This window comes from Acomys russatus, chromosome 19, assembly GCF_903995435.1.
Source record: "Acomys russatus chromosome 19, mAcoRus1.1, whole genome shotgun sequence".
Lineage (NCBI taxonomy): Eukaryota > Metazoa > Chordata > Mammalia > Rodentia > Muridae > Acomys > Acomys russatus.
In genome coordinates, this window is record NC_067155.1 from 32,830,741 (window position 1) to 32,850,198 (window position 19,458).

The 19,458-nt window shown below is 43.5% G+C and overlaps 1 protein-coding gene across 2 annotated transcripts in view; it reads right to left on the reverse strand.

Moving 5' to 3' along the window:
• Lmtk2 (lemur tyrosine kinase 2) overlaps window positions 1-19,458 on the reverse strand; it is an 87,718-nt gene that overhangs the window by 43,790 nt on the left and 24,470 nt on the right. The window contains exons 2-4 of one of the 2 annotated variants that reach the window (XM_051162982.1): window positions 16,676-16,800; window positions 11,513-11,657; window positions 1,720-1,790 (exon numbers count right to left, since the gene is read on the reverse strand). In XM_051162982.1, coding sequence (XP_051018939.1) covers window positions 1,720-1,790; window positions 11,513-11,657; window positions 16,676-16,800 — 341 coding nt within the window. Of the gene's footprint in view, window positions 1-1,719; window positions 1,794-11,512; window positions 11,658-16,675; window positions 16,801-19,458 lie in introns of both variants that reach the window. The other variant, XM_051162981.1, reaches the window with a different exon arrangement.

Here is a 19,458-nt window from a genome sequence, read left to right on the forward strand (position 1 = left end):
ATCTCTGTAAGTCAGGTCTACAAAGTGAGTCCAGGACAGCCAAGTCTACACAGAGAAGCCCTGTCTCCAGAAAAAAAAAAAAAAAAAACCAAAAACAAAATGACACTGCCTTGTTTCTACGACCAAATTGTCAAATGTGCTATAGCTCCCAGACCTCTTGCTTACCAAGGTCTTTGGTGAGCAACTGCCCCCTTCTCTTCTGCACCCTGACATAGAAACTGGCTAAAGTTGCTTCTCACTCTACAAAATAAAGCAAATCCAGGTATGGTGGTACACCCTTCTCATGCCAGCACTTGGGAAGCTAAGGCAGAAAGGCAGGGAGGTCAGACACACAGCAAGACTCTTCTTTGGGGGGAAAAAAAAATTATATAAAAGGAGGAAAGCTCATGGTGCCTCAACCCTAGACAAGGAACTATGGGCAAGTAAGGAGTAGGAGAAGGGGCCTTTTGCAGGGACAAGCACACCAATCAGTTATCCACACCAAATGGCCAGCCTTGAAAACACACGTGCAAGAAGCATACAGACTGATGCTTACAGCAGCCCCAACCAATTCCCTACTTCATCTTGGCATTCTGCAAGGCAACTATTATGTCACGGCTTAACTTCCAGAAGAATTCAAAGTCAAAGCCTTTGGATGTATGCAATGTTAGTATTTACAATCGAAACTAGTTTAGGTGCTATAAGGGTAAGAAAGGGGGAGGGGCAAAGTTAAAGAAGACAAAAAGCTTCTTAAAAACTATGCCTTTCCTTGTCTTGCAGTTTTTAAGCCAATAATTGTAATTTTCAAAGAGGATTTCTGCTAAGGTGTAATTGTAAATGTTCGTATTCCCCCATCATTCATATGCTGACAACTAACCACCACTGTGCCACATCAGGAGGCGGGGCCTTTAGGACAGAATAGGGTCGCTGGCCTTATCAAAAGGGCTCCAAGCCAGGTACAGTAATATACACATGCAGCCCCAGCTCCTTGGGAGCCTGAAGCAGGAGGATCACTTGAGCCTAGGAGTTGAGGCCAGCCTGATCTACATTCTGAGTTCAGAATAGCCAGGGTTACGCAATAAGACGCCTTCATCAGACAGCCAATAAACTAGCACCCAGTCTCTAGAACTACTAGAAATAAATGTTTGCTGCTTCAAGCGACACAGCTTATGTTATTTATTATACCAGCCTAAAGAAACTAGACAACCTCCTAGAAAGTCATGCGCCCAGCACAGCTGAGCTCACACCACCTCACAATTACAAGAGGTGATGAGAACACTATACTAACACTGCACTGTCTACAGAAAATATGTCACATGACCCAACTCCTAATTAGCTTTAATACATGAACTGATTAATCAAGAAGAGGGAAAGAGCTGGGCATGGTGACACACGCAGAGGCAGGGATAGGCAGATCTCTTTGAGTTCAAGGCCAGTCTGGTCTACAAAGTGAGTCCATAGGCCTACACAAAGAAACGCTCTTAGAGAAGAAAAAAAAAAGTCAGAGAGCAAGCGAGCCAGGCGTGGTGAATGCCTGTAATCCCAGCACTGGAGAGGCAGAGGCAGGTGGATCTTTGTGAGTTCGAGGCCAGCCTGGTCCACAAAGTGAGTCCGGCACAGCCAAGGCTACACAGAGAAACCCTATCTTGAAAAACCAAAAAAGGAGGAGGAAGAGGAAGAGGAAGGAGGAGGAGGAAGAAGAAGAAAGAAGAAAGAGAAGAAAATTAAAGAGTGCTTTACCTTTCCAAACCAGCCACTTCCAATTTCCTGTATATAGTTTAGACTGTGACGGGCAACTTGAGACTTCAAACCTTCTGGGGGAAAAAAAAGAGAGAACATTAAAAATATAAGTATCTAGGGAGAACAAGAAATGTCATGGTGGCTCAAGTTTCTGATCTCAGACTTTGGGACGACTGAGGCAGGAGGATCATGAGTTTGAGGCCAGCCTGGGTTATATGGGTTGGAGAGATGGCTCAGCGCTAAAGAGAGCTTACTGTTCTTCTAGAGGACCCAAGTTTGGTTCTCAGCACTCACATCAAGTTGCACACAACCACCTGCCATCTCATCTGAGGATATGATGATGCTCTCTTCTGGTCTCTGTGGTGCATGCGGGCACACACACACGGAATAAATCTTTAAAATAAATGCCAAATATATAACCTATAACTAAAAATACTGGCATAAATTTAGTGTTTGTGCTAATAAAGGTAAAAATAAATACAAAAGCACCTCTTTCAAACCAGTGAGATAGATTGTCAAGTTTAAATGCCTACAATATATTTTTTGATATCTTATTTTTTAAATATCTTTTAATGTTGGTTTTGTTTTGTTTTTCTTGTCATGGCAATACTATCAAATGGACCAAAATAGACATAAGGGGAGTCCCAAAGGCAAAAAGACAAAATAATAATAATAATAATGATGATGATGATGATGATGATGGTAGTGGTGGTGGTGGTGGTAGAAAATGGTCTGCTACTGCTACAGGGCATGAGTCTCCATATCCAAAATTTCAGCAAACTCCAAGTAACATCAGACCACACCAAGACCCTAACAACCAAACTGTAGAGCCAGAGAATCCTGGGAGGGCAGAAATGACTCACTGTGTACACAGGATCCTAAATAAAACTAAGAGTCAATTAGTCATCAGAAATGGAGGCCAGAAGGCAGTGGGCTCCCAAGATAAAGTGCTGGGAGAAAAAGATCTTCCAACTAAGAATGCCATATCTGGCAAAACCACATTTCAAACATGAAGACCTCTCAAATAAGCAATGCTCAAGCTTGCTGCTAATACGTCTGCCCTGAAATAAATACGAAAAGGAGCCCTTCAATATGAGATGGAAGGACAGACAACTCAGAACTGTAAGAAGAACATAGGTCCCACAAGCGCAACTGAAGAGTTAAGTACAAAACCAATTGTACTACTAGAACATGGTTTCTCTTCTTTCTTATATGATTTAAAATGTGAGTTCTTTAAAAGTTATAAGCCTATGTTAACAGACATAAATATATATGAAGATGTAAACTGTAGTAATATTTATGTGCCTTTAAGACATGGTCTCATGTGTCCTAGGCTGGCCTTCAACTCTGTAGCCAAGGATGTCCTTCCATTTCTTCTACCTCTACCTCCAGAGTGCTGAGACTGTGAGCATGTATGACCACACTCAGTTTTATTATGAGGTGACAGGAACTGAACCTCGGCCCTCACACGCTAGGCAAGCACTCTGCCAACTGAGGTACCTCCCAGTCCAACGTGTAACAACTTTAAGTTGTACAATTTAAGCTCAATTGTTATAAATGTAGGGTGCTAACTTTACTCTGCACTGAAATCACAACACTCAGATAAGAAAATCAACAAGGAGAGGGGCTGGAGAGATGGCTCAGTGGTTACGAGCATTTGCAGGTTCTGGGGGCCTGGGTTCTACTCCCAGGACCCACCTGATAGCCGACTTCTCTAACTGTAGCTCTAGGGGATCTGATTCCTCTGCTCTCCATGGGCACCTGCACTTATATGCACATGCCCCTATGCAAACATGTGAGAATACATAATAAAAAATAAAGATGAATCCTTTTCAAAAGGAAAAAATACTAAATGGTAAGATTTTAAAAGTGATTTTCTTTAAAACAGGTGTCAAGGGGCTAGAGATGGCTCAGTGGTTATGTGCACTTGCTCCTCTTCAAAGGACTCAGGTTTGGTTCCCAGCACTCACACTGGAAGGCTCTCGACTGCCTGTGATTCGAGCATCTTATGGCCTTTGGGGGCACCTGCACCCACATCATATACATACAGACTAGCAAATGTGCACATACGCACAAATAATAAGTAAATAAATATAAATTTTAAAACAGCCAGCAAGATTGCTTAGCAGTTAAGAGACTGGTTTTACAGAAGACTCAGGTTTGGCTCCCAGCACAGTTGCTCCCAAAGGTCCTTAACTCCAGTTCCAGGGACTCTAGCACCTTCTTCTGGATTCCCTGGGCACGAGGCACCCATGCAGTACACATACATACACACAGGCAAAACCCTCACACTCATTCGAATACACATAATTAAAAATAACAGAATGTTGAAAAGAAATCTTTTAAGGTGCCCTTATATTCAAACTGGTGGGGGGCAGGGGGAACGACCAAGGTCTTCAAACATTGCTCTTGGGACGGCTAGATAAGCACATGAGAAAGAATTAAACTAAAATCTTATCCTTGGGCCGGGGAGGTAGCTCAGTCAGTAGAATGCTTGTCTGGCATGCTTAAAGTCTCAGGTTCCAACCTCACAAAATCAGGTATGGTTGACACATACCTGTAATTCTAGCACTTAAGAGAAAGACGGAGACAGGAGGACCAAGAGTTCAAGAGTTGTTGAGGGCTATTAAAAAAAAAAAGCTGGACGTGGTAGCATACGCCTTTAATCCCAGCACTCGAAAGCAGAAGCAGGCGAATCGCTGTGAGTTCGAGGCCAGCCTGGTCTACAAAGCAAGTCCAGGACAGCCAAGGCTAACACAGAGAAACCCTGTCTTAATAAAACAAAAAACAAAAAAAAAAAAAGGGGGGGGGGGAGCCTTACCCTGTATTATGTACACAATGAGCTGAAAACAGATCAGAGAGGCCAACATAATGACTTACTGGGGAAAGGTACCTGCTAACAAGACTAACTACCTGTGTTCAATGCCCATAACCTATATGAGTGAACCAACTCCCACAAGTTGTCCTCTGACATATATGCCCACACACATGCACGCATAGGGCTTGCTGCTCTTGCAGAGGACACAGGTTCAGTTCCCAGCACCAGCACAGCAGCTCACACCCATCTGTAACTCCAGTTCCCGGGCACTGACATCCTCTTCTGACCACAGAGGTCATCAGGCATGCCTGTGGTGCACACACATACACTTAAAAAATAAATCCCTAAAAACAGAGATCAAGTCAGAGAGCTACATTTAAAAGCTGAAACTATAAACTCATAGAAGATACAGGAGCATTAAATCTTCTAGATCTTGGATATGGCAATGGTCTTCAAGAAATAAATACATATGCATCAGAAAATGGAAAAAATAAACTGGATTTCATGGAAATGAAAAAAAAATTATGGGTCAAAGGAAACATTAGAGAGTGAAAAAAGCCTACTGAATATAACAATCTGTGCAAATCACATGCTACAATTAAGCTATTCTAGTGAAGACAAGGACACGGGGACTTAGAACAAAGGAGAACAGAAAACCAGACCCACACATATGAGAGACAGAGCTCAGAGGACCAGTGAGTGAATAAAGAAGAAAAGATCCAGAGATCTACCAAGACCACACCTGGATTCTCACACCCAGAAATCAACTCTAGAAGAACTATGGATTTAACTTCTAAGCAAAACCCTTAAAACATAAACAGTAAGGCTGTGGCCGTGGTTCAATGAGAGTGCTTGCTGCCAAGCATGAGCTTCTGGGTTCAATCCTCAGCACCACAAAAGAAGTCATCAGCGTAAGAAATAGGGTTGTTGTTGTTGTTTTTTAAGATTTATTTTATGTGTAGGAGGGTTTTGCCACATGTCTGTATGCACACCATATGCATGCCTGGTGCCCACAGAGGACAGAAGAGGACAGTGGATCCCCTGGGACTGGAGTTTCAGAGAGTTGTGAGCTGCTGTGTGGGTCCTGGGATCTCAACTATGGTTCTCTGCAAGAGCAGTCAGTGCTCTTAACTGCTGAACTGCCTCTCTAGCCCAACAATATTTTAAAAGTGCAATTTTGATGATAGAGTCCTTAAGACACAAAATCTCTAAACATCAGATATATCCTGAATTCTTTTTTAAAAGGCTGTTAATATGCTTTATTAAATTCAAGGGAGGCAGAGGCAGGCAGACTGATGTGAGTTCGAGGCCAGCCTGGTCTACAAAGCAAGTCTAGGACAGCCAAGGCTTCAGAGAGAAACCCTGTCTCGAAAAACCCCCCCAAAAAAAACAAAAAACAAAAAACCAAAAAAAAAAAAAAAAAAAAAAAAAAAAAAAAAAAATTCAAGAGAGCCTTTTATTAAATCAGGAAGCTGTACATAGAGGTACTGGAATGCCATCCTCAACTACAAATACAAGGCCAGCATGCTGGTCAAGCATGAAGAGTTGAGTTCAGATCCCCAACATCCACAAAAGTCAGCTGCAGCAATGTGTGCCTGTAACCCTAGGCTGGGATGCAGCGACAGGAATAAGAGGGGGTGGGGTAGTGAGAGAGCAATAGGGGAAAACACCCAACATCAGCCTCTGGCCTCATTGCTAACAGGCATGCATGTGTGTACGTACGTACGTACACACACACACACCCCTCTCTCAAAACAAAAACAAAAACAAAATGTAAAGTAAATAAAATAAAACTGGAGCCATGTTCATCAAAGTCCTTTTCTTGTATGTGTGGTTTTTTAGTAAAACACTTTGATGTCCTTTATAGTATTTTAACAGCTACCATGGAGATTATAGTTAACATTCTCAATTTATAACAATCTAATACCAATTGATATCACCTTAGCTTCACAAAAATAACTTAGCATAGAACTCCTTGCCTGACTAGCCACAATATAAACTGTCCAGCTCTTGAAGAAGAGTAAGCTGGCCACACCCACCAAAAGTGTAAGCACACATACTGGCTCACTTCAAAGAAGGGACTCTACAAACGTGTAATTTAAATTTTAATTTATTTGCTTGTTTACTGTGGGGGTAAATAGGAGGTTTGTGCATACCCCAGCAAGCATGTGGTGCTAGAGGACATGAGTGGGAGTGGGTCTTTTCTCCCACCCGGTGGGTTCCAGGGGCTGCACTCAGGCCGTCCATCAAGCTTCTTGGCAAGGCCCTTACACACTGAGCCTCTTGTTTGCCCTCCTACTTTATTTAGTCTGTAAGTGTGTGTGTATTGGGGTTGCCCTCAGAGGCCATAGATATCAGATGTCCACCCAACATAGGTGCTAGGAACCAAATTCAGGTCCTCTGCAAGAGCAGCAGGTGCTTTTAACCACTAAGCCATCTCTCTAGCCACGCACGGGCTTTAATTTTTTAATAGTTAAAGATTAAAAACGACAAAAATATCTACCAATTGGAGACTGACTGGTTAAACTACGCTAAGAGTATCCAAACACAAGAATGCCTCCATCTGCACTACCTACCAGTGCTGTGATTTGCTATTTTGCACATCTTACACTGAACACTTACCCAACTGGTTCTTAAAGATAAGCTACTGGAAGTGGGAGTGCTGTATGGAGATAGAGCCTCCAAACTCAGATGCACTATCAGGAAGCTCCCCTGTCTGGCTGCACTGACAGTGGGGGTGCTGGGAGAGCCTGGGTCCCTTCCCACACTCAGCAAACTACCCAGGGACTCTCTCTTCCTCCTCCTGATGTTATCATCTTGCAGAAAATCAGTTAGTGACATTCTTCCTGTATGCATGTGTCAACACTCCAGTCCTATCACTACCTCCTCTCACGAGCTAGCTTACTTGTTCTAGTACCACAACACTTCTTTTTAGTGTGTGAGCGCATGGAACAGGCGCATGCGTATGAGAGTGGAAGCTGAAGAAAAACCTTAAGATATATTGGTTTTTGAAAGAGTCTCTCTCACTAACCCGAAGCTTGCTGGGCCAGTGAGCCCCAGGGATCTGCCAGTGCTGGGATTACAAGTGTGCACCACCATGTCCAGTCTTTTTACTTGAGTTCTGGGATTCAAACTCAGGTCCTCAAACACTTTCCAAACTGAGTAATCTCCCCAGCACCATGTTACTCTTTAATTTCATTCCTTTGTTGTTGTTGTTTTTGAGGGGTGCGGGGGGGGGTGCATGTTTTGAGTCAGAGTTTCTCTCTGCAGCCCTGGCTGTCCTGGAACTCACTCTTTGGACCAGGCAGGTCTCAAACTTGGTGATCCATCTACCTCTGACTCTTGGGTACTCTTCTGAGAGCTGGGATTAATGGCATATGCCACCATTGCCCAGCTACTCTTTAATTTCTTAAATATTTGTGCAACCTCTGTAATGTACTTTACAAATATTATTTTGCTATCATATCTAACTGGTATTTAGTGTATTTTTAAACAGAGTATTTTATGAATCAAATTTGGTATTTTCTGTCATGTCATCTAGATTTAGAGTCAAGCATAGCAAGCTCTTTTATATCCCCAGATGATTAAAAATACATGATTATTCTAAATAGAGAAACTTAAAATGATGTCTTCCTGTGAAGAATTTTATTCACGTCAGGCGTGGTGGCATATATCTTTAATCCCAGCACTCAGGGAGGCAGAGGCAGGAGGATCACTGCAAGTTCGAGGCCAGCCTGGTCTAAAGAGCGAATCCAGAACAGCCAGGGCTCTTGTTACACAAGAGAAATCCTGTCTCAAAAAAAAAAACAAAAACCAAAAATAAAATTTTTATTATTATTATTATTATTATTTTATGTATTGATACACTGGGGAGGAGGCTGTGTGCAGTACATGTCTATATTTGTATGTATACACATGTTCATGTGTTTGTGTGTGGATCACAGGCCACTGGTAGGTATTTTCCTCTGTTGTTCACTACTTCCCTTTTTGAGACAGAATCTCTCAGTGAACCCAGGCTAATCGTTTTTTGTTTATTCGTTCATTCGTTTGTTTGTTTGTTTTGCCGTCGTGCCCAGCCTTTTACATGTCCATGGGAGACCCAACCTCAGGTCCCCATTCTCATGCAGCAATGAGTCACTTCCCTACCAGGCCGTCTCCCAGCTCCCAGAGTGACTTCAAGGAGGCTTCGAGACAGAAAAAAGTGCAGCTGCCCAGCTCACTGTAACTTCTTTCATGCCTAGATCTGTTTGTGCTCCTAATCGTCCCGCAGACCTTGAAGGGAAGCTGTTAGTCTCTTATTCTAAGTGATGCTTCTGCATATGGCTGAAGCAGAGCTACCCAGAATGCGTCTTCAAGGTGGCTCCTCCTGGTCCCGGAAGAGTGAAGCTACAAAGATACGGATCTGGAATTCTCAGCAGTCACTCTCTCTTTCAAGTAGAAAATTACCAGAGAGATGAGGCTAACATGCAAAGACGGTAAAAAGGTGACTGAATTTGGGGGCCCTATTTTCAAGGTCACCTCCACCTCTCTTCCTCCCACAGCTTGGCCTCTCTCCCACCAGTACTCATCTGAGTTAGGAGTCCAGACCCTGAAGTTAAGATGGACCAAAGAGCTCAGGGCTTGCCTTAAGCAGAAGGAAGCAAACGACGATGCTGAACAGGCTAAAGCATTTCCACTTATACTTAAGCTATTACAAAGACTCATTGGACTTCCTTTAAACACCATTATGATTGAAGCCTATACTTAAGTATTATTATTTAGACAAAGTAAAAGTAAAACATATTATATGTCATTTAAAGGTTGTTTTGCATTTGTGTTTTGCCTGCCTGTATGCTGTGCACTGCAAGAATATCTAATGTCTCCAGCTGTCTGAAGAGGACACTTGATCCTCTGCAACTCTCCACTTCTGTTGTTTGAAATAGGCTCTCACTGAACCTGAAGCTCACTGATTTGGCTAGACTGGATGGCCAGCGAGCTCCAAGAATCCACTTGTCACTAGGCAGCCCCAGTGCCAGGGTTAGAGATGTCAACTGCCCTGCCTGGCTTTGATGAGGGTGCTGGGAAATCTAACCTTAGGTCTTCATTTCTGCATAGTAAGCACTTTACTCACTGAGCCATCGTGTATCATGCTTACCTTTCCTTCCTTTCTTTCTTTCTTCCTTTCTTTTTGAGACAAGGTCTTCCTATGTAGCTCTGGCTGTCCTGGAACTCACTATGCAAATCAAGCTGGCCTTGAACTCACAGAGAATCTCTTGTCTCTGCCTCTAGAGAGCTGGTATTACAGACATATATTACCAGCTGGGTCTACCTTACTTTTTCTTTTAGTCATGGCACGCTGTGGTGATTGGAATGAGAACAGCCACTGTCTCATATGTTTGAGAGCTTGATCTAAAGTTGGTGGAACTGTGTTGGAAAAAATTAGAAGGTGTGGCCTTGTTGAAGTGGTGTGCCACTCACTAAAGGTGGGCTTTGAGGTTTCCAAAGCTCCTGGGGGCCCAGTCTCTCTCCTCTCTCTGGCTCCGACACTCTTTCCAGTCAGCAATGAACCTCTTAGCTACTGCTCCCGTCTGTTGCCATGCTCCTCATCTTCTCAACTGTGAGCAAGCTCCCAATTAAATGCTTGCTTTTATAAACTGCCTTGGTCATGTGTCTTTTCATTGCAACACAACAGTAACTAAGCCACATGCTTGCAGGAGGATAAGCCTGGGTTTATACTGCCCTAAACATATCCCACAGTACAACAGTTACCACAAAAGGCAGGGTGTGCCTGCAAAGACTTACACAGCCTTCCTTCAGTCTTAGAAAACTCTACTTCTTTTTGTTGTTGTTGTTTATTTTGTTTTTCGAGATAGGGTTTCTCTGTGTAGCCTTGGCTATTCTAGACTCACTTTGTAGATCAGGCTGGCCTTGAACTCACAGTGATCCACCTGCCTCTGCCTCCCTGAGTGCTGGGAAAATCGTACTTCTTGGCCCATAGTTATAATGGGAAATAAAATCTCATCAAACCACTCTACCTAAAAAGCCTTAATAAAAGCCAGTCTAGGGCTGGAGAGAGGGCTCAGAGGTTAAGAGCACCGATTGCTCTTCCAAAGGTCATGAGTTCAATTCCCAGCAACCACATGGTGGCTTACAACCATCTATAATGAGATCTGGTGTCCTCTTCTGGCTTGCAGTCAGGATATTGTATACATAATAAATAAAGAAATCTTTTTTAAAAAGCAAAAAAAAAAAAAGCCAGTCTAATGCCCGGTGGTGGTAGCTCATGCCTTTAATCCCAGTACTCAGGAGGCAGAGGCAGGCAGATCACTGTGAGTTCAAGGCCTACAAAGTGAGTCCAGGACAGCCAAGGCTACATAGAGAACCCTGTCTCGAAAAAAACAAACAAACAGAAAAAAAAAAAAAGAAAAGAAAAAGAAAAGCCAGTCTAACTAACACATCTCAATATGGCCCTCCTCAGCCAGGGGGTGCACCTTACTCATCAAGATAAGCAGTGTCTTAAGGTAGAGAAACAGCCTACCAGAGACAACACATGAGCCTTTTTTTTTTTTTAAGAGTTTTGGGTAGCTCAAGATAACCCTAAACAACTCACCTCCCTGCCTCCCCTTCCCAAGTGCAGGGAATACAGGCGTGTGCTGTAACTCCAGCTTCTACAGTGCTGAGATAGAAGCCAGCACTCTGCATGCTTGGCAAGCACTCTAACAACTAAGCTACAGCCCCAGGAGGTCTGCCTGAGCCCTCGTTTCACTGCTTCAGAAAGAACTGTTGTATTCTTATACCAGACTAAGGAGGCAGAAGGGACAGGCGGCTTTTGCAGGATGAGCCTGCCTATCATGATGCAGCATCACCAGGAGCAGGAGAAAAACAGACAAGCAGAGGAAGAAATGGGCGGCCCATCATACTGTGACTGCAGCACGGCTATACACTCAGAGCCCAGGAACAGTTTGTGAACATCTGGCATGAGGACAGAGGTCTTACCCACAGAAGGCTGGAACTGGGATGGAGCTGGAAGTGAAATATTTGGCACTGAGAGTGTGAAGACCTCGGCTGGGGACTGCACAGAGGGGGTGTCTTCTGCTGGTGGTGTGAAGTCTATCTCATCATCAAAATTATCTTCAAATTCCTGCAATCAAAAGAAGCGCATAATGAAAAGCCGGCTGGTAATGCTGAAGCGAGGAGTGTGTACTCACTCATTTAGAACATGCTGTCATAATTTTTTCCAATTCATATTTACTTCTAGTAAAAAGTGCAAGTAAGTGTGCTAACTCTAAACAGAATAAGCAAGATGTTTTCTTCTCTTGTGTTGCTTTGTTTTTGAATCTGGTCTCCCATACCCCAGGCTAGTCCAGTGATCCTCCTACTCCCACTCCCCAAGTGCTAGGACACCAGGCATGCACCACCATATCTGGAATCAGAATAAGTAAAATTTTAAAGGAAGCAATAAATATTTTATGTAATTTTTTAAACTGACAGCTTAAAGTTAAAGACAATAATTTCTAAAATGCCCACAGAACTTAACATGGAAATGCCTACCCAGGCTCAAAAGCTTCAAGTACTGAAAAGGCTCAAGAATTGTTAAGAGATTAAGCAATTCTTTCAAAAATCATTATTTACTTACACAAATCTCTTTGCAAACTAGGTCAAAGTTAATTTTATTTCAAAATTTTCTAATTGCACTTCTAACTGCCATATAATTTCTATTGAATTAGAGTTTAAAACTTCAGGTATTTGCTAGGAGTGGTGGCACACACCTTTAATCCCATCAATTGGGAGGCAAAGGCAGGCAGATTGCTGTTGAGTTTGAGGCCAGCCTAGTCCACAGAGTCTAGGACACCCAGGGCTCTGTTACACAGAGAAAGAAACCCTGTCTCAAAAAACAAAAAATAAAAAATAAATAAAAAACAAAAACAAACCAGGTATTTAAGGTTCTAGGGAGATGGCTCAGTGGTTAAGGGCACTTGTTGCCCTTGCAGAGGACCTGGGTTCAGTTCTCAGCCACTCCAGCATTACATATGTGCTTTTCATATGTGCGGGTGCACATACCCATATACACATAAAGATAATTTTTAAAAAGTAATCTCCTTTAAAAAAAGAAAAAATGCAGGTGAGCACAGTGGCACAGGCCTGTAATCCCAGTACTAGGGGAGGCAGAGAAAGACACATTGCTTTGAGTTCGAGGCCAGCCTGGTCTACAAAGTGAGACCCCAGGACAGCCAAGGCTACACAGAGAAACCCTGACGGTTTGGGGGACAAAGAAAAGAAAAGAAAAGAAAAGAAAAGAAAAGAAAAGAAAAGAAAAGAAAAGAAAAGAAAGCCAGGCGTGGTAGCGCATGCTTTTAATCCCAGCACTCGGGAGGCAGAGGCAGGTGGATCACTGTAAATTCAAGGCCAGCCTGGTCTACAAAGCGAGTCCAGGACAGCCAAGGCTAACACAGACAGACCCTGTCTCGAAAAGAAAAAAAGAAAAAGAAAAGAGAAAAAAGGAAAAAGGAAAAAGAAACAATGCCAGGAACTGAGTGTGGTAGCACATGCCTCTAGCTACTCAGGAGGCCTCTGCAAAATAGAAAATTCAAGGCCATCCTAGTCAATTTAGTGAGAATATGCCTCAAAAATAAATAAATATAGCAAAAAGAGGGCTGGGAAGTGATTCAGTGGTACTGCACTAGCCTAGCATATGGCAGAACTTGAGCTCCATCCCAGCACCACAGAACAAAACCAACTGAGACTGCACCTATCACGCTGTGGGGATTTTCAATGGCACAGATGGGTGAAACTGTCCTACCGCTCCCTATCCTCAGTCCTGTGAGCTGGGTGTTCTCTGGAGGCCCAGACAAATTTAACAGAGATACAGGGGATTAACAAGCAATTCCTCACTTCAGATAATTATCAAGTATCATCCCTCAGAGCACCAGAATAGAAGCAGAGAGCAGATCCGTGAACAAGACTCTTCCATTTTTCTGATATCACCCTTCTTTTCATTTTCCTTTTCTGCCACATTCCCTTAGAGTCCCACCCACTACAAAGGGGGGAAAACTACAAATAGTAATGGGAGATTTCTGACATTTAGGTTTCTGCACACACACACATGTGAGCAGAAATTCTCAGGTACTAAGCAACATTACCGCAATTTGCATGCAGGAAAACGAGGTTCTGAAAGCTCAATTTGTGAAGGCCAGCTTTAGGTGCGATGGTGCAGCACTGGCAGGGCTGGAGCCAGCCTCAGAGACACTGGCTCAAACAGGGAAGGAAGCTGGGCATGAAGGCTTACAGCACTTGGAAGTGGATCACATGCTCAAGACCATTAGGGCTTCATAAGAGTTGGACAAAAGGAAGGAAGAAGAGAGGGAAGGAGGGAGAGAGGGAGGGAGGAGGAACAAAGGAAAAAGAGGAGGAAAAACTGTTCCATTTTTGTATCTGAGGCAGGTGGGTCAGAGGACAACTCTGGGTGCTGGCCCTTGCCTTCCATTACTTGACACAGGTCTCTTTGTTGTCCTGCACTGCGTATGCAGGCTAACTGGGCCTCTAGCTTCTCGGAGGTCTCCTGTCTGTGCCTCCCTTCTCCCCATAGAGGCACTGAGATTACTGTTGGGTCTGAGAGACATGCAAGTAAAAGGAGAGAACCACTGAAGTCTAGGCATACCAAAAAGCAACTTTATTCACCACAGAGGAACGACCAGCAAGCTCGGGCTACAGCAGTCCCCAAACCTGTTGCAGAGCTAGCTGGCTTTGGGGGTTTGAACTTAAGTCCCCACGCTTACATAGCACTGAACCATCTTCCCTGCTCCCAGTTGTACATGCTTTTGTACAGTCATCGACCTCTCTCTTTAAAAGGACTTCATCCATCATACCTTAAAGTTTTCACTTAAAATGTGGTAGCAATTATAACATACCAGTAGATATGCCAGTAGAAGAGTTTATAACAACAGTAACAAATATTGATATAAGGTCAACTGGCTTTCCCATCTGTAAATTGTCTTACCCAGGGCAGGGCCACTCAACATTTGAAACTGCAGAGCTCTAAGTCCAAAGGAAACCAACACATCATCAACGTTGATCAATACTCATTCAGTCACAGACTCTGAGGCTGGAGAGCTCAACACACTGCAGCCCCAGCATTGTCACAGGCAACTGCAAAGTGATGAACAACCCCAGACTTTGAGCTGCATCACAATTGGCTCCCTTGTGAAAACTCACATTCAAAAACCCAGATCAATCTAAGGCAAGGATAAGGTATCTGGAAATGTGAGAAGAAGCCAGACTTTGGTATCAGCAACCCCATCAGACTTTTATCTTTGTCCCCAAGTGGCCAGGTTTCTGTGCAAAGTCCTTTGGCAAGGCTGATGGCCAGGGGTTACAGATTCTCTATCTGTTGTTGTGCTCCCAACAGGGAAGTCAGGAAGTTCCCACAGAAGTGTGTGCATTGATGTGAGCCTTGGGGGCAGGGTGTTGATGGAGAAAGCCCACTGGTGCGTACAGGCCACCACTGCCACAGATTCACCTGCATTTAGCTTTCTGTGCAGGGCAAAGTGTTGAGGCAGGAGGACAACGCCCTTCCCTATCTCCTCAGAAACATCATAGATTCCAAGAGAAGGAAACACAAATAAAAATGGTATGAGGGACTCCAGGGAGATAGCTCAGTCCATAAAGTGCTTGCTGTCAAAGTATTTTGGGGCATGCTCTCTTTGAACTAGCAATCCTCCTCCCTTAGTCTCCCATGTGCTGTGATTACATTCGTGCAGCCATTACAACCATATACGACTTTTAAACAAATGTGTGGGACCCTAATGTGTTAACACACGGGCAATAATTTCTAGAGAGTTTCCAGTTGGTTTGCTGGTAGATCACATCCATCTGTTGCTACAATGCCAGACCCTCTGTTGCATTGGCTGTAGGCAGGAAGTGCTCTATGGGAAGTGTTATTTTCTTTAGGAAATTAAGGTTTAGAGACAAACAAGGTTTCCGGTACCCTTCCTCATACACAAAACACTGAGGAAATCCCTTTGCTTTGGCGAGCTAATGATCACAAATTTGTCAGCCTACACAAAGCCTGAAAGAAACCAAAACCTGCCTGATCTTCTGTGCAGACAAACCATAAGCAAGTGAATTCAATCACCATACATTGTTCCTTAACTAAGCAAAACTTATGATACACCACCAGTAACTGCTTACTGTCGAAGAGACTCCAAAAAGGCTGGGGATATAGCTTAGTTGGTGGGCTGCTTGCTAAGCAAGCATGAGGACCTGAGTTCAATCCCCAGCACCCATGTAAAAAGCCAGATATGGTGTTGCACGCTTGTACTGCCACTGCAGGGGAGGTTGAGACAAGAGTCACTGGCCAGTCAGCCTACCCTTATCCATGAGCTCTCCAGTTCCAGTGAGAGATTCTGTCTCAAGAAAACAAGGGCTCCCAGAGAACAATTTATATGACTGACCTCTGGCCTCTATATGTACATGCACACATATGGAAGAAGAGTTGTACATACATGTGCATATATACACATACACATGACTTCCTAAGGAAGACCGGCAAACTATAGCTGATGGGCCAATTCCAAGCTGCTTGCTTTTGTCAATCAAATTCTCCAGGCACAAAGCCAGGCCCATTTGTTAACAGAGCATCTGTCACTGATACATCACTACAATAACAGGGTGGGGGGTGGGAAGGCTATGGCAGAGACTGTGTGGCCCACAATGTTTTGCTATATACAAGGAAAAGAAAAGTCTGTTGACCCTTGGTCCCAAGAGACTGTGATCCACAGCAATTCTATTGATAAATGTACCAGAAGATGTTTTAGGGTTGGGGAAATGGCTCAGCCAGTAAATTGCTTGCCTTCTACATATACTGAGGATCTGAGTTCAATCTCCAGATCCCATGTAAAAATGATGGATATGGTTGCAAGGTAGAGACAGGAGGCATCCCTGGGGCTGGATGGCCAGCCAGTCTAGCCTACTCAGTAAACTCCAGGCCAGCAGGAACCCCTGTCTCAAGAGTGTTACTGAGGATGGCACCCATGGTTGTAGTCTGGCTTCCACAAGTACTTATGTGTGCATGTATGAGCATGCGCATGTGCACAAACACACACACAAAATCATTTTTTAAATCAGCAGATGATTTTAAATGTCCATACCATCTGTGCTCACCTTAAAGTCTATTTCTGGATCCTTACAGCAGGAAACACAGTTTGCAATTAACACTATCAGTATCATTAAACTGAACACCGATAGGATCACAAACAAGGAGGGAACTTCTGCAACAGGTGCTTCCCCTGCAAAAACAGAAATTATATTAAGAACATGTAATTCCCAAGTCGACTTTAATTAACTGAATCAACACCTTTTCTTCTAGATATAAATGGGACCGAGGGCTCACACACAAAAAAATTGCTTAACCACTCTAGAAGAAGCCAAGTGCACACTAAACCTACTTTGTACTTTAAAACAACTGTAGATTTCGAGAGCCATTGTGAAGAAAATAGTTCCCAGCCCTATGACTGAGCTCCCACTGATGCTAAGATCTCACAGTTTTTGGTGCTTTCCCAGTGTGAGGACAAGTCTGGTACACAGGATGAGCTGAGCTTCAGACTGTCCTTGAACTGTGTCCTGGTCCCATCCAGTTTCTGACAGTTTCTCAGTCTTCAGACACTTTTAGAGAGTACTGATCAGTTATGCGTGGCACGTCCTTCAACTCAGGTGGCCTGATGTTCCCAAGACTAGGGGGCAATTACAGACATTTGGGGAAGAATCTAGAACAGAGAGGTATTTGGGGAGAATCTAAAAAAGTACAGGAGGGAACTCCTTGGCTCTTGCATTTGCAGCACATCAGAGGCACATGACTGGCTCCTGGCGGAATAAACAATCTGACCATATGATCCAGGAGGTCTTGTCACCATCACGTCACCATGTGTTTGTTCCCTTCGAGACTCTATGCTTTATATCCAAAGCCCAGTGCATAATCACTGGTGAAAATCTGGAAGGCCTAAAATGAACTGCAAATGGGGTCTGGAGTTCCTTTTTCAATAACCAAAGTCTATTTGTGAAAGCAATACTGAAGCCTCATCCTTTCTAGGAGATGCTGAGGAGCTGGCTGAAGACTTCAGGGAATCTGTATATCAGCCAAGGTTTGTCAAAAATCTACTAGAAAGACTGGAGGATGGCTCAGCAGTTAAAAACACTAACTTCTCTTCCAGAGGAATTGGATTTGATTCCTAGGACTTAATGGAGGCTTACACCCAACTACTATAACTCCAGTTCTAGGGAAATCCTTTGAGGGCACTGCATCCACAGAGTCTACACTTACACATGCAGGCAAAGAATCCATACAAATAAAATAAAATATTTTTCCCCCAAACAGGATCTCCCTTTTGGCCTGGAACTCACTGTAAATAGACCAGAATGACTTTGACCTCACAGAACTATATGTCTTCCTACGGAGTATGGAGACTAAAGGCATGCGGTAACATCTGGCCTGGAACTCACTGTAAATACACCAGAATGACTTCAAACTCACAGACATATACCTCTGCCTACTAAGTACTGAGACTAAAGGCATGTGTTAGCCTTGGCTGTCCTGGACTCACTTTGTAGACCAGGCTGGCCTCAAACCCATAGCAATCCACCTGCCTCTGTCTCCCAAGTGCTGGGGACTTCAAGCTTTCAATCCTCCTTCCTCAGCATCCTAAGTGCCAGAATTATGTGTATCATTATGCCCAGCTTGCCCACTACATTTTAACATCTCTGAATGTCAAGTGCATGATATTTGAAATCACGTTAGTTTAACTGGCAGCATTCTTTCCTTGTAATGATAAGAAAGGAAAGGTGTGGCTTATAATTGATTGCATCTGAGATCTGATAAAATGCAGTATTTATTTCATCTGATTGGCACAACATCTGACATAACTAGACCAGTTCCACATCATAGATAAGGAAAACTGATATGCCCAGAGCCTGTGGTGGGAAAGCAGCACTACAGGCCAAGCGTTAAGAACATGCCCCGACCCTTCCTGGACACCTCGGCACTAAAGCCTCCATGTGGTTAACCTTTTCAGTTTTTTGTCTCAGCATACATCCCAGGCTGGCCTGGAACTCACAGTAATCCACCTGCCTCTGTGTGGGACTAAGGCATGTGCCACCACACCTGGTCCCCTGGTTTAACCATTTGTACTTACAAAACCCTAGTTTTCTTTAACCTATGCTTACCACTGCCTAGAAGGGCAGTGTGGGCTTCTAAGCCCTTCTCCAAACTCTATAAAGGTAATGTCATTACTTTCTCCTCCCTTTTACTCTAGTTGTTTGTTTAATTTTCAAACACTAACCTATTTCTTTTTTTTTTTCTTTTTTTTTTTTTTTAAGATTTATTTATTTATTTATTTATTATATAGCACTCTGCCTGTGTGTACACCTGCAGGCCAGAAGAGGATACCAGATCTCATTATAGATGGTTGTGAGCCACCATGTGGTTGCTGGGAATTGAACTCAGGACTTTCAGAAGAGCAGTCAGTGCTCTTAACCTCTGAGCCATCTCTCCAGCCCCCACTAACCTATTTCTTATAAAACTGGATCACAGGGCTGCCTGAAGGCTGGCCCAATGATCTGATTCATAAATTGGTCTTCTGTGAGTCAGGCAGGCATGAAAAGACATACTCCTGTTAACAATGAGTCCTGATCAGCCCTACCTTCTTTATTTTATTTTATTTTATTTTTTTCGAGACAGGGTTTCTCTGTGTAGCCTTAGTTGTCCTGGAGTCGCTTTGTAGATCAGGCTGGTCTCGAATTTACAGAGATCCGCCTGTCTCTGCCTCCCTAGTGCTGGGATTAAAGGCGTGCACCACCACACTTGGCTCAGCCCTACCTTCTTATGTACTTTGTGGTGTGTGTGTGTGTGTGTGTGTGTGTGTGTGTGTGTGTGTGTGTGTGTGTGTGTGTGT